At 45.4% G+C, this 13,669-nt stretch overlaps 1 protein-coding gene across 6 annotated transcripts in view; it reads right to left on the reverse strand.

Annotated features, from left to right (window-relative positions):
• The window catches only part of LOC147417734 (uncharacterized), a 239,607-nt gene that overhangs the window by 77,338 nt on the left and 148,600 nt on the right, over positions 1-13,669 (reverse strand). For all 6 annotated transcript variants that reach the window (XM_086506703.1, XM_086506705.1, XM_086506704.1 and 3 more), the window contains one exon: positions 3,030-3,190. In XM_086506703.1, the coding sequence (XP_086362829.1) occupies positions 3,030-3,190 (161 nt within the window). The remainder of the gene's footprint in view (positions 1-3,029; positions 3,191-13,669) is intronic.

Below are 13,669 nucleotides of genomic sequence, written 5' to 3' on the forward strand. Positions count from 1 at the left end.
TCCAGGATTTGTCAGGTGTGCCAGATAGAGCCCGAGACACAGCTACATAACATATGTCATTGCCCAGTATACTATGAGATACGAGGCCACTTTCACTGTCTATTCAGAGAGGGTTTTGGACCACTTTCTAGAGTCATGATATACCAGGATCAGAAATGCCTCGGATTATACTTACTGGAGATTTGCAGACACAGAGAGGACCTCTTGAAGAGGGGCACAATGAGAGAGAACCAGCAAAAGCGGCAGATTACAGATTTCTTTCAGTCTCACAGACGAGGAGTTCGAGCAGCCCCCACAACATAGGAGCACCAGGCATATTGCTTGAGGACGAAAGAGTTGGGGCGGTCCCCTCCCACATGGATGAGGGGGCCCTCTCGACATCGATGCAGATTGCGACAGAGGATCCATACCATACTGGCACGACATAGGAGCTATCCCAACAGAGTGCTTACCTTGAACCTCTACAACCTTTTAGATATTGATGTCTCTACTGTCAGAGAGCTCTATTGTATCAACCCACACCCCCCCCTTTTGTATCAGCTTTCACCCCACCCCTACCCACTTTTCTTTTCAATTCTTTGTACTTTTTGTACCCAGACCTGGTATTAGATTCACCACATAAAACCTTTTGGTCTCATAGGTCATTTTGGCCTTTTGAAGACGTTAATATTACATTTCAATCTCTCTCTCTCTCTCTCTCTCTCTCCCCCCCCCCCCCCCCCCCCCCCTTCTTCGTCTCTCTCTCTCTCTCTCTCTCTCTCTCTCTCTCTCTCTCTCTCCCCCCCCCCCCCTTCGTCTCCGTCTCCTGCTTCATCGACCTGCCCCTGGGCAAGGGGCTGCCTTACGGGGGGGTCCAGGTCTAGCCAGCGCCGCCTTGCACCAGCAAGCCACAACGCTGTCGTTTCCAGCCAGCCGGCATTTTCTGCATCACCGCTTCCCTGCTCTCTCTCCTCGCATACCCTGCCGTCCTCGTCACTGGCTACCTGGCGTTTCTTGCTCTCTCTCCTCGCATAGGCCTCCGTCCTCGTCACGAGTTCCCTCCCGACTCCCGAGCTTGCCCTCGTCACTCGCTAGCCTACCTTGAGTTTTATTTTCCTAACCTTCAAGCCTACCCACACACAGAGTCAAATTACTACCTATCAAGAGGTCTTTCCCACCCCGAGATTACTGACAGCCCATCTATGGGTCTTCTGAGCAGTAGCCATGGCCACTCGGGCATCATCCCGTGGCAAGCCCACCTTCGCAGGGGTTGTAGCAACACCCCCGAAACAGGACAATGTCATCGGCTTTCAAAAGGAATTCGAAAAACTTCGCAAGGAGAACGATGAGCTGAAGCAAAGACTTGCTACTATAGAGGCACGACTTGCTGCAATGGAAAACTGCAAGAAAGAAGAGATGGAAGTCAAGTTCAATAAAACAAAGGCGGAAGTGGAGACCATCCTCACAAAGGAGGTCAAAACTCAAGTGCGGGAGGTAATCTTTCGCAAGGTCGAAGACCGTGTGGTATCCACGCTACGCGAGCGACAACGACAAGAGGACATCTCCCTCAATGTCCGCATCAGCGGGCTCCCAAGTGACTGGAAAGGGGAGGGGGATCTCAAGTTTCACGAGTGTTTTTCCCATATCCAAGCTATAACCCACCTGGTACAATGGGATCCAACAACAATCACCTCTCTTACACACGAGCATCGCACCAATCACGCAATCCTCTCTCTCAAGACCAAGGCAGATCGAATCAAACTCCTTGAGCAATCAAGGCTTCTTAAGGATACTAAAATTTGGTTTGCAGAAGATCTCACCCCCCCCAACAAAAGAAGGCAAAGAAACTATAGAAGATGCGAGAAGCACACCTTCCCGTTCTTAGTTTTTTTCATTTTAGCTTTTCTTTTTGACCCCTCTTTGGACCCTCAGTCCTAACTGAGATGTATCTCATGATCCTCTCGTCTAGAAGAACCCCTTTGTAATGTTTCGATTTCGGTCCCATGCGTCATATCTGACCTCCGTGGACGATAATTCAATCTATCTATCTATCTCTCTCTAGTTCAATTTGTTGCAGTTTCTGTTTGTGTGTTGCTATTGATTTCTCGCTGGGGTGTCCAAGCCTGTTAGAGTACAAATCTTGTTAGTTGTAGCAATGGAATTCAAAGCAAAAGGCCTTGCCATTCTCAAGTGCGTTTGGTTGGAACTTTGAGTAGGGGTGCTATTAACTTCATTTGACAGGCAGGGTGGTTCTAAAAGGTTGATGGGGTTGCTTAACACTTGATAGAGTTCAGCCATGTTTGCCCCTTTGAAGCTGATCCTTGAGGAAAAGAGAGATTGTAGGAGTCATACAGCTTATATGTAGCAACTTCAACAAAAGACCCTTCTCCCATAGAGGATGAGATTGCAACCAGGAATTCTTTGATTATACTTCTAGAGCATAGAATTCTACTATCACTCAATGGGTGTGGGCCCTCAAAAATGACAGAAGGAATAGGGAGTTTGTTAAACTACATTGGCATTTGAAAAACTGAATTTGAGATCTCAAAATATGTGGATGGGAAGCTTAGGAAATGACGCTATTGCACCTATTTGTAGGTCTGTATTTAATCAAATAAGGGACTTATTGTTCTATAGAGCTAGCAAGGTCATGCACATCACCTGTGCTATTTGTCGATAGCCTGCTCACTTCATGCAAAGCAAATTCCTCTAGACATCTCAATTATTTAGTTACATCACTTCCGATAAACCATTCTTGGGACATGGAGTTGGATGTATCCATTCGATCAAGCTTTTTTCTCAAATTCCTGATGCTTCTTAGTGATTCATGACTTGCTACAAGCTTGGTTTTGCTTGCTCAGATGAACCAACCAATAAAAATGTCTTTTGAAATTTGAGCAAAAGATTTACAATGCACTTCCAAAAAATCATGAACCAAATGGTAAATGGTGTATCCCTGCTTCTTGTCCTCACAGAAGCTTTGCAACTTTTGCTTTGATTGTCATTAAAAATTAAGTTTTGAAAGCAACAGTAGCAATCGTGAGATTAACCTGTTGAGATAAGCCACGTATGGTTTCATGAAGAGCTAACATGGCCTTTTCCTCTTCTGGTTGGGGTCTTCCAGGATTTGGCAGCTTAGAGCTGTTGTTTCTCTCATTGATTATCACTTCTTTGAATAGCTGAAAAATGGTCCTTATCTGCTGTACGCTTGCTGATCACAAGATGAAGAAGAGAATTTGTCAATCACATGAATATACAAGGGCAAAGCAGACATAAATTTTGCTTGAACAATCATTCGATCTCTATAGCTTTGCTAAAGTTGATGTGTAGCATTTAGTCTCTATAGGAATGATTAATCACCTAATACACATAATACCAGTTTTACTACAAGCCCTGAACTAATAACTCATTATTTTTTTATCGAGGTTGATGTCACAACCGGATGATGTGGCCTGCTAGCAACTGACAGGAATAGAGGAGGATGAGCCAAGCAAGAGCATAACTGAAAGAGCAGATCGAAATCTGAGTCTGAGCATGCGTGAATTGTGGCGCGATTCATGGCAAGAATTGCAGGCTGCTGATGTGGCAGATTGGACGCCGGGATCTTTAGGAGCACCCCGAGGGACGACTAGTTGAGGGGCCAATGCATCTTGGAGTGAAGCTCCGCCACACCGTGTCTTGTCTCAACTGTGAAGCTTTTCTTTCAGTCCAAGTGCTTAAAGTGTTAAAAGTTTTTTCCAATTGTCATATTTCGTTGGCACATGGTGCCCTTTCGGTTGTAGTGGTATGACATCATCAACTGTTTGCTTTTCCGATAAGCAAACCGACTCTACGTCACTTTACAACTGGAAGCTATGGATTCGGAAGAATATTTAGGGTTTCTCGTCCATGAGTTATAATATTTGTTTTCAAGGCATCCTCTAGAAAACTTGCTTTATTTAAAGAATCTATAACACTTCTTGAATTTCACGCTGCCCTTAGTTATGCTTGAGGTGTTACTTCCTCTGGCACCGGACAATTCAAGAGCTTCAACTCATCAGCTGGGAGAGTCTACTAATATTCCACTTGGCAGTGATTTTCGAGAGATGGTGAAACGAACACATGGAGAGGATATCCTGGCTACACGGACCGCCTTTAGACACGCGTTGGACAAACCACCCAACCATAGCCACCATCCGGTAGCACCCCTGTGTTGGGGCTAGCGTCTAAGGACGTAGGCGTGCACCTGTAAGATCGAGCGTCCCATACCGTCCGGCCCCACCTCCTCGAGGTGACCTTGCGCACTCCTAGCCTCATGGGCTAACCACTAGCACTCTGCCAGTGGGATCAATAACTACAAATGAGGACTTGGCCTCCCTTTTATAAAAGTGGCCGGCCACACTGGCCGGGTTCACACTACGTCCGCTCGGACACCGGACGCCCATCTCGATGGTGTTAGACTAGATCCCCTCTCCTGTAAGTGGGATAACCATTGATGTCCTATACTTCGAAATGGGATTTCCGGAAATGATTACTCGCACACGATAGTGCTTGAGTGGAATGATTGACGAAATGACTATAGCATTTTGGTCTTGAAAATCTCTATAGACATGATCGTAATAAGGTTTAGTTAATTCAACATCAATGAGGTATGGGATGGATCTAGTTGCCATTACTAAATACGTTGCTGGCAGTCATGGTCTGAGATTTGAAATAAATTTTCTATGATTGATTTGATCTGTCTTGTGATGTGATGTGACGTGACTGTCGTCTTTGTACAAGTGCTACGTTTGTGTCGTCTAATGCGTCGGTACTTAGAGTCAGTGTCTATTGAACTGGTTTATGGCTTATGTCTGATTTTGTAGGCATAATCTAGGGCGATTACAATTCTTTCAAGATGGGTGTATGTCCCAAAATCATGACGTGGCAATCCTACCCAGACAACAGCAAATGACCACCCACAACAGAGCTATTGACGTGAACAGACAGTACGACAGTCTAATGACGTGGCAGCAATACGGACGTCCGCAAAATGCGCTGGCAGACTAATGTGGCAGATTGTACAGATTTTCGTGTTTCACACTGGCTGTGAAGTGGGAGGGCTGTACAAAATTCTGTAAATTGTACTGGTGCTTTTTGGCAGCTTTTGATGACCAGCTGCTTTTGGGGCAGTTTGCTTTTGAGTTTAATTGCTTTTGGGACTCTGCTTCTGGTATCCCTTGTAAGAATAAAAGGAGCCCAAGGGCCTCACTTTTCAGAGCATCTGGACGCAGAGTCTGAGAGTCGAGGATCCACGGGAGTTGTACTTTGATCAAGCATTAATATAAAGGTAATATCGAAAGGGGCACCAATCTTTGGGGCCAATCTCTCTGGGCGTGGAACTACGCTGGGCCGTGTAGACTAAATTGAAGTGTGATTTAAAGTTGTGAAGTATTTTAAGTGATTCTCTCGTGTGTTGTGTCCAATTCTCGACTTGGGGTGCCCAAGCTCGTGACAGATTCTCTGTCTCCATGTCCCTCTGAGGGATGATTTTGAAAGGTGCTGAAATATTATCTCTCTTGCTTCGCTTATTGCTAATAGTTTTTTGCATGCAAAGCATGACTCTCTCACGCACATCTTCACACCAGCTTGGGATTGAGACAAGAAGATTCAAAGGCATACCAACAGACAGTAGGATATGTCAGTTATGCCATGCAAAGCCAGAGACAGAGTTTCACTACATATGTATTGCACAGTCTACTATGAGATACAGGGACGCTTTCACTGTTTATTCAGAGATGGTTTTGACTCGTTAGATAGAGTCATGAGATATCAAGATCAGAGATGTCTCGGATTATTTCTACTTGAGATACAGAGACATAGAGACTCTCTATTGAGAGGGCATAGACAGAGACAGTCCCAAAGACGCATATCAGATTTCTTCAGCCCGAGTACCACAGAGGTAGAGGGGCCACCACCACCACAGAGCTCGGTTCCCACCCATACACACACCAGTGGTACTCTCATTAACCGAGCTATAGAGTTGGGGAGATCGAGATGACCACGATTGAGGAGGGGAGCCACGTAGCACCGACGGAGATTGCGGCAGAGGATCCACAGGATTCTAGCACGACACCCAGAGTGTCGATTAGGATAGGCTTCATGCTACTGCTATATTGTATCATGGTGACACTTATCCCCGCTTTGTACCTTTGTGGCATTATACCATTGCTTAGCTTACCAGCCACCCATAGGAGTCGGTAGCACTCCTATCTCAGTTTCTAGTTTGTAGTTTTCTTTGTTTGTACCCAGACTTGATACTAGAATCACCATTGTAATCAGTTTGGTCTCATAGGTCATTTTGGCCTTTTGTAGATGTTAATATATCATTTCATTTCATTTCATTTCTCTCTCTCTCATTACACACTTTTTTGTAAATCTGCTTTGATTAATTTACAAGTGGGAAACCTCAAAGCGAGGAAAACCCACAAAAATAAAGGGATACAAAAAACGGAGCACTATGAGGCTCCGAAGGCTAGAAACAGTCAAAGTAAATCCTGTAGGTATCAAGAGTGATGTCTCCAGCGTAATAAGCAAAATGCAACGCTTGACCAAGAGATAATTTGAAATAGGGAAAGGGGTCAACATAAGTGCCTTCGAACATTAAGGAGTTCCTATGGTGCCAGATGGCCCACAGAGTCCAAAATCTGACCCAGGTGAAGAACACCGCAAATTGAGATTACGGTGACTGGAGCACCCCAAAAAGCCAAAAGCGTTTGTGAAAAGAGCTAGAAGGAAAACGCAGCCGAAGAGCAGTCGACACACGCCGAATGAAGGCTCTAGAGTGGCGAAAATGCCACAGTAAGTGTGGCACGGACTCCTCAGCTTCAAGGCATCTGGGGCAACGGGAAGGCGCAATATGCCAAGCATGTAACACACTGCCCAACAGGTAGAGCTCCCGCCAAGCAGCACCACAAGAAAACACGTTCCTTCAAAGGTAGATGACTCTGCCAAATGCGAAACAATGTGTATTGCCACCACAAGGATGACTCAGAGCGACACAGCTGATTACGGTGATACACAATCCATACATCAGACTGAAGGATGGCATAGACACTGCCAGCTGAGATGCAGTCCAATTTGGTAGTAGCTAGATTCCAATCAGAGAAGCGAGAGTCCACATCCAAAGGAGGAATAGGTGAGTGAATCAGCAAGCATCCTTTGAATTTCCCGCCAAAGAGGAGAATAGTGAGGACCCAACTGAAAGTGGGACACTGCATCAGCGAACGAAAGAACATAACCCGAGTCATCAACCACCTGATGCACCTGACAGATTCCTTTTTGGGAAAGAAAATACGCTTGGCGAGGAGACCGTTGAACCATAGTCGAAGCGAAGGCCCTGCTCCAATGCAGACTCTCCAAATGAAGAGAGTTACCCACAGAGGATTGTCGACCATTCCAAGCCAAATGCAAAGTGACAACCTTCCAATCAACAGTGAGGGAAGAAGTAAAGGGACATCCAGGAATGTGTCCTTCAAGCTTCCCAAAAACATCCCAATAAGTCGGTTTCCAATGACCAAAAGATGGGGTGACAATGTGTGTACACAAATGTGTGACCATGAGAGCCCAGGGTTGCGGCTGCTCCACCAAAACTGGCAATAGTATAGCTTTCCGAGCCAAAAGATGAAGTCGCAAGTCCAAAATATTTAACCCTCCAAGCCGCTTGGGAGAACACAGCTTGTCCATAGATAGAAGCCGAAGACCCTTCTTGCTAGACGAGGTCCGCCAAAAATGCTCTAAAATAGTGGACATGAGGGACTGCAAGCGCAACCGAGGCCAGGATAAGAAAGGCAAGTAAACTGCACATAAGCCACAAGGATGCATTGGACAATCCTGAGACGCACATGAAGTGGCCACGTGGACAATTTCCAATTTAACTTGGAATGCAGACGTTGGAGCACCCAATCCAGTTTCTGCATAGCTGAGACATTCCAACCCAACGGATAACCCAAATGGCGAACCAGAACATGTGGAGGAACAATCTCCCCAGGCCACAATATCTTATGCCAGTCACACCACACACACACACACACAGAGTGGTTGATGGAGTATCTTGTAAGTGTCAGTAGTTTTGTGTCTTCACAGACTTTTTTTTTGTAAATCAATTTGATTTATCTATCTATGGGAAACCTCAAAGACAGGAAAACCCACCAAAAAGATGTACAAGAAAAGGAACACAAAAGTGTTCGGCTGTGCAAAATAGCTAAAAGCATTCATAAGAAAGCTGATGTATCTCTGCCGTGATATCACCAACTTCCAAGGCGAACCGCAAAGACTGACTAAGGGAAAGCTTGATTGTGTGTGTGTGTCATCACAAACACACACACACACACACACACTTTTTTTTTTGCAAATCGATTTGATTAATTTACTAGTGGGAAACCTCGAAGTGAGGAAAACCCTGAAAGGATCATATACAAGGGGAAGAACACATAATTACTCAGCTGTACAACGTAGCTAGAAACATTCATAAGAAAGCTGATGTATCTCTACGGTGATATCACCAACTTCCAAAGCCAAACTTAACGACTGCCTAAGAGAAAGCTTGAAGAGTGGAAATGGGTCTGCATGAGTACGATGGAACATGTAAGCATTACGCTGACGCCACAAGGTCCAATAGGCCCAGTATCTGACCCACATGAAGAAAACCGCGAAACGTTGTAGTTTCGGTGAGAAAATGCCAAACACCCAGAACCTCTTGTGGAAGACAATCCCTAGAAAACGGAGCCAGCACAGCGAAGGAAATCTCTAGTAATGCAGCAATCCCACAACAAATGCAGACATTCTCTTCTGCGGTTGAGCAACGGACACAAGAAGAGGGGCGAGTATGACGCGCCCTAAGAAAAGTGCTGATTAGGAGCACTCCAAGAAAACAATGCCAAAGAAATAGTCGCTCCTTCAAAGGCAAATGGCTTTTCCACAAGGCAGAGAAAAGCTTCCTCCAATAGGGATCAGATTTGTGCATGTATCAAAGGGCATTACAATAATCAGCAAACTAGGGTTGTGTTAGAAGAAGAGCATAAATTCAATTGGTAGAAATATCTCGAAAAGGCGTTTCCTGAAGATCCCAATCAGACATGCGATCACCATCAGGCAAAGGTGTAACGGACAGAAAATCAAGCAACATGTGTTGAAGTTCTCTCCAAAACTGACGGTAATGCATGCCCAATTAAAAACGGCGAGCGGCGAAGGGAAACTCAAAAGTATATCCGGCCTCATTGACTACATCCTCAACCACATGAATGTCATGACCAGAGGCCTGGCGAGGCGAAAGCGGCCGACCAAAGTAAGAGAGAATGCCCAGCTCCAATGGAGACTCTCCAAACGAATCGAATCACCTCCCTGCCGAGGATTCCATGAAAGATGAATCGTAACCTCTTTCCAGGCAGATACCAAAGTGGAAGCAAGGTATGCAAACATCAGAGTCCAAGGCTGAATTTGTTGCGCAAGTGTAGGCAACAACATAGCTTTCCTAGCAAGAACATGCATGCGCAAGTCCAAGATATTAAGGCCACCAAGACGTTTAGGAGTGCAAAGCTTCTCCATTGACATCAAGCACAAACCTTTTTTCTGAGCATGGGTCCGCCACAAATGGGACATAATGTCCCACATAAGAGAATCAAGACAACGACAAGGCCAGTGCATCAATGGCAAAAAGAACTGAACGTATGCCATCAGGATTCAGGATAATCCGAACAATTTGAAAACGAACATGTAATGGCCAAGTGGATAACTTCCAGTAATGCAATTTGACATTCAAACGTTGCATAACCCAATCCACTTTCCGAGAGTGAGAGACATTCCATCCAACTGGATAACTCAAATGCCTAGTAATCACATTTGGAGAAACAATCTCACCTGGCCATAATAGACTATGCCAATCACAAGAACGAAGAAGCAGAAGCTTTGATTTACAAAAGTTTGACTCTAAGTCCAGCTGCAATCCCAAACAACTCCAAGGCTTCCATAATCACTCCAACAACAACGAGTCATTGGTGTAAGCCTCGCCAATGAAGGTACAACCCGAGGGTAGCTGCAAACCATGAAGACGCTCAACTGAGGTCAGGTGATCAAGATAAATCAACAGGGGGTGAGTGGCAATAGCATACAACAAAGCACTAAGGGGGCAACCTTGCCTGACCGAACAACCAAGAGGTCAAAATTCTGTTAATTCACCTTCCAGGATCCCCGAAGACCTACTGTAAGCATACAAGAAATAAACCACATTGGCCAATTTAGGACCAAACCCTAGGCACCTCATCGTGGTTGCAACGAAGTCCCACTGAGGCCTTTTCAATATCAACTTGCATAACCAGTACATCCTATTGAGTGTACTTAGCATACTCCATGCCAATCATAACATTAGCCAGATTGTCCATAATCTGGCGACGTGGAATGAAACCATATTGAGACTGATGGAGTCTTGCAAAAAGATGGTCCTTAATGCGGTGCACCAGCATCTTAACCAATATCTTGTAAACCATTGGCATCAAAGTAATAGGGTGCCAGTGAGAGAATCGCTCGCAAAGCGCTTGCTTAGGCAACAATTCAAGTAGACCTTCTTACCAAGAAAGAGGCAAATCTTGTTTCTCCCAAGCTGCATTTATCATGAAAAGCAAGGACTGTTCAAGAGCCTCCCAGAAGGAGAGGAAAAATTCCACAGTAAGCCTATCCCAAATGGGAGACCGCCAACGGCCCAATGCAAGCAACGCACTATGCAATTCCGAGTTAGTGAACGGTTCCTCAAGGAAACATGCATCTCGCAGAGACATGATCGGACGAACAAAAAGAAAGTATCAATTGACGCGCGTGGCAAGCAGCCGAAGATGCCTGAGAAGGAGCAGCAACCACCTGGCGATAATGCAAAACCATGGCATCAGCAAGTTTCTGCTTCGAAGAAGTCCAAACACCCGAGGGAAGCATACCCGGCTTGATTTGTAAGGTGCAGCGGAAGTGAATGTTGAACTTTGCTCAAGATGAGTGCTCTGAACTGTGCTCAAGGTTCCTTTTACTTAGGGAAGGGAGAGCCTTTCGTTCCTTTAGTGAGAGAGTGCAATGGACACAAACAAAGTGGATGAACGCTGTGAAAGAAGGTGCTAAGATTGAGAGATAGAGAGAAGAGAATACGACACCAGAATGTTGTCAAACCCTCCTCCGAAGGCCCCACTCTCTATGGCGAGAGCGGTCTACTATTGATTGCACAAATCTCGGACTTGCCGACGATGAGGACGATGATGAGACGGGCTGAAATCTGAAAACGCTAAGGGCTGAAATCTGCAAATCTTGTATTTGCTGAATTCTGACTCTATGTCGGTGACGATGCCGATGACGACGACGCAACGACGACGCGCTGAAAACGCAGATGCTGAAATCTGTGGTTTCCGGGCTGAATCTGCAAACTGTGCTGGATTTGACCGTGTGGCGAGGATCAACTGCGGGAAAGTGAGATCTGCAAGGTTTGGGACTTCTACTGCGGTGTCTTGATGCTGAAAACTGAAAATGCTGAGTCTACTGTGGATCTTGTCGCGATGAAACTACAAAACGCTAGGGGCTGATCTGCAACTCAAAAACACTGGCTGATTTGGAGTCTTCTGCAAAAACGCTAGTGGGTCTGGGGTCTTGATATCGCCGGTTGTCTTGCAAATGCAAAACGCTAGGCTGATCTGCAGTTCTACTGTCGCCGGGAATCTGCAAGTGCAAAAATGCCGGCTGATCTGGGTGCAAAAACGCTAGCTTGTTGCAGATGGTGCAAAACGCTAGGGTCCTGGTGGGGGTCCTGTTGAGAAGGTGCCTGTTGAGCAAAGGTGCTCCTGCTGCCTCTTCTGCCCATAAGTGCTAGCGCTAGGTTTGCTTATATATTCACTTAGTCAAATTGCCCTACCTAGTTCCCAACAAAAGTCACTTAAAAATAATAAGTGAAAAATGGCTAAAATAGGGAAAATAGGTCTATGCACTGTAAGAATGCTCCTGATGGGTTCTGATCGAATCTGATAATCATGCTGTGTGCAACAAGAGATATGCATCTAATCTAAAGTGTCTGTGTCTAGACATGCACGATCTGTGAATAGACTCACAAAAGTGCCAGAACACTTCCTATTCTAACTGAACTGAACCCATGTCATGATGTAGCTTGTCCACGTACACATAGGGTTAGATGTGCACGTGACATGATTGCTTGTGAGACCCTTGTATGATGCAAATGCTTATAGAATTGCTTCGAAGCGCAACCTTTATCCATAAAAACCTGTTGATGGGCACGCGTCTGCCATTTAGCAATTTTTTGCTTATCATTATGCTGAATACACACTTTTTTTTGTTGTAAATCCGTTTTGATTAATTTACCTGTGGGAAACCTCAAGGCGAGGAAAACCCACCAAAAAGATCATATACAAAGGGAAAAATACTGAAGTGCTCTGTGATACAAAAGCGCTAAAAGCAAACATAGAAGAGATGCAAGATTTCCAAGGATGTCCCCAATGTCAAAGGCAAAATGTAATGATTGCCTCAGCGAAAACTTGAACGATGGAAAAGGATCTGCATCATGTTGGTGAAACATGCGGAGATTGCGGCGGTGCCACAAGGACCATAGCGACCAAAATCTGACCCACATGAAGAAAATGGCAAATTGCTGAAGGGAATTCGGGAGAATGCTAAAAAGCCAGAATCATTTGTGGAAGACCGTTGAGGGAATTCGAAGGTGCATACAAGCAGAAACGCGGTGAAGGAAAGCCCTGGTGCAATGACATTCCCAAAGCAAATGTCTGACAGTCTCATCAGCAGCGGAGCAACCGACGCAACAAGAGGAGCTAATACGACGCGCCGCAAGGAGTGTTCCAACTAGAAGAGCTCCCAGCAACAACACCAAAGAAACAAACACTCCTTAAGAGACAAGCGAGATTTCCAGATTGCAGTAAGAGCCCGCCTCCTCCACCATTGATAGGATTTGTGTAAATGGAGAGCGCATTACAATGATCAACTAGCCAAGAGTCCTGCATGAGAGAAACATAGATATGGCGAACAGAAATCGCATCCAAAGAAGAGTTCCATAATTTCCAATCCTGCATATGGCATCCACCGGCCAACGAGGGAATCGGGAGAAAAACATCCACCATATGCCGAAGCAAGCTCCAAATCTGACGATAATGTAGGCCCAACGCAAAGCGTGCTGCCGCTTGAGAAAAGGTAAGCAAATTCCCAGATGAATCCACCACATCATCCACCGTGCGTATGCCATGACCAGAGAGGAAGTAGACTTGACGAGGCGACTGATCAACCAGGGTAAAAGAAAACGCCATGCTCCAATGAAACGCAACAAATTCCCATCTACTTGCTGCCTGCCATGCCAAGAGAGATGATCCGTAACAACTTTCCAAGTGGAGAGCAAGCCAGAGGTGATCAAGCAACCAAGAATATTACCGACCATCCTGCCAAACACAGTCTCCCAAAGGGAAGTCTGCCAATGACCAAAGGCAGGAGTGGCAACATGTCGACATATATCAGCAACCATAACTGTCCATGGCTGAGATTGCAATGCAAGAGTGGGCAATAACATAGCCTTCCTTGCCAATGCATGGCGACGAAGGTCCAAGATATTCAGCCCGCCAAGACGCTTTGGAGTGCAAAGTTTCTCCTTTGCTAACAAACAGAGGCCTTTCTTATCAGAACTGGTGCG

This window comes from Adiantum capillus-veneris, chromosome 30 (assembly GCF_014529385.1).
Source record: "Adiantum capillus-veneris isolate H3 chromosome 30, ASM1452938v2, whole genome shotgun sequence".
Lineage (NCBI taxonomy): Eukaryota > Viridiplantae > Streptophyta > Polypodiopsida > Polypodiales > Pteridaceae > Adiantum > Adiantum capillus-veneris.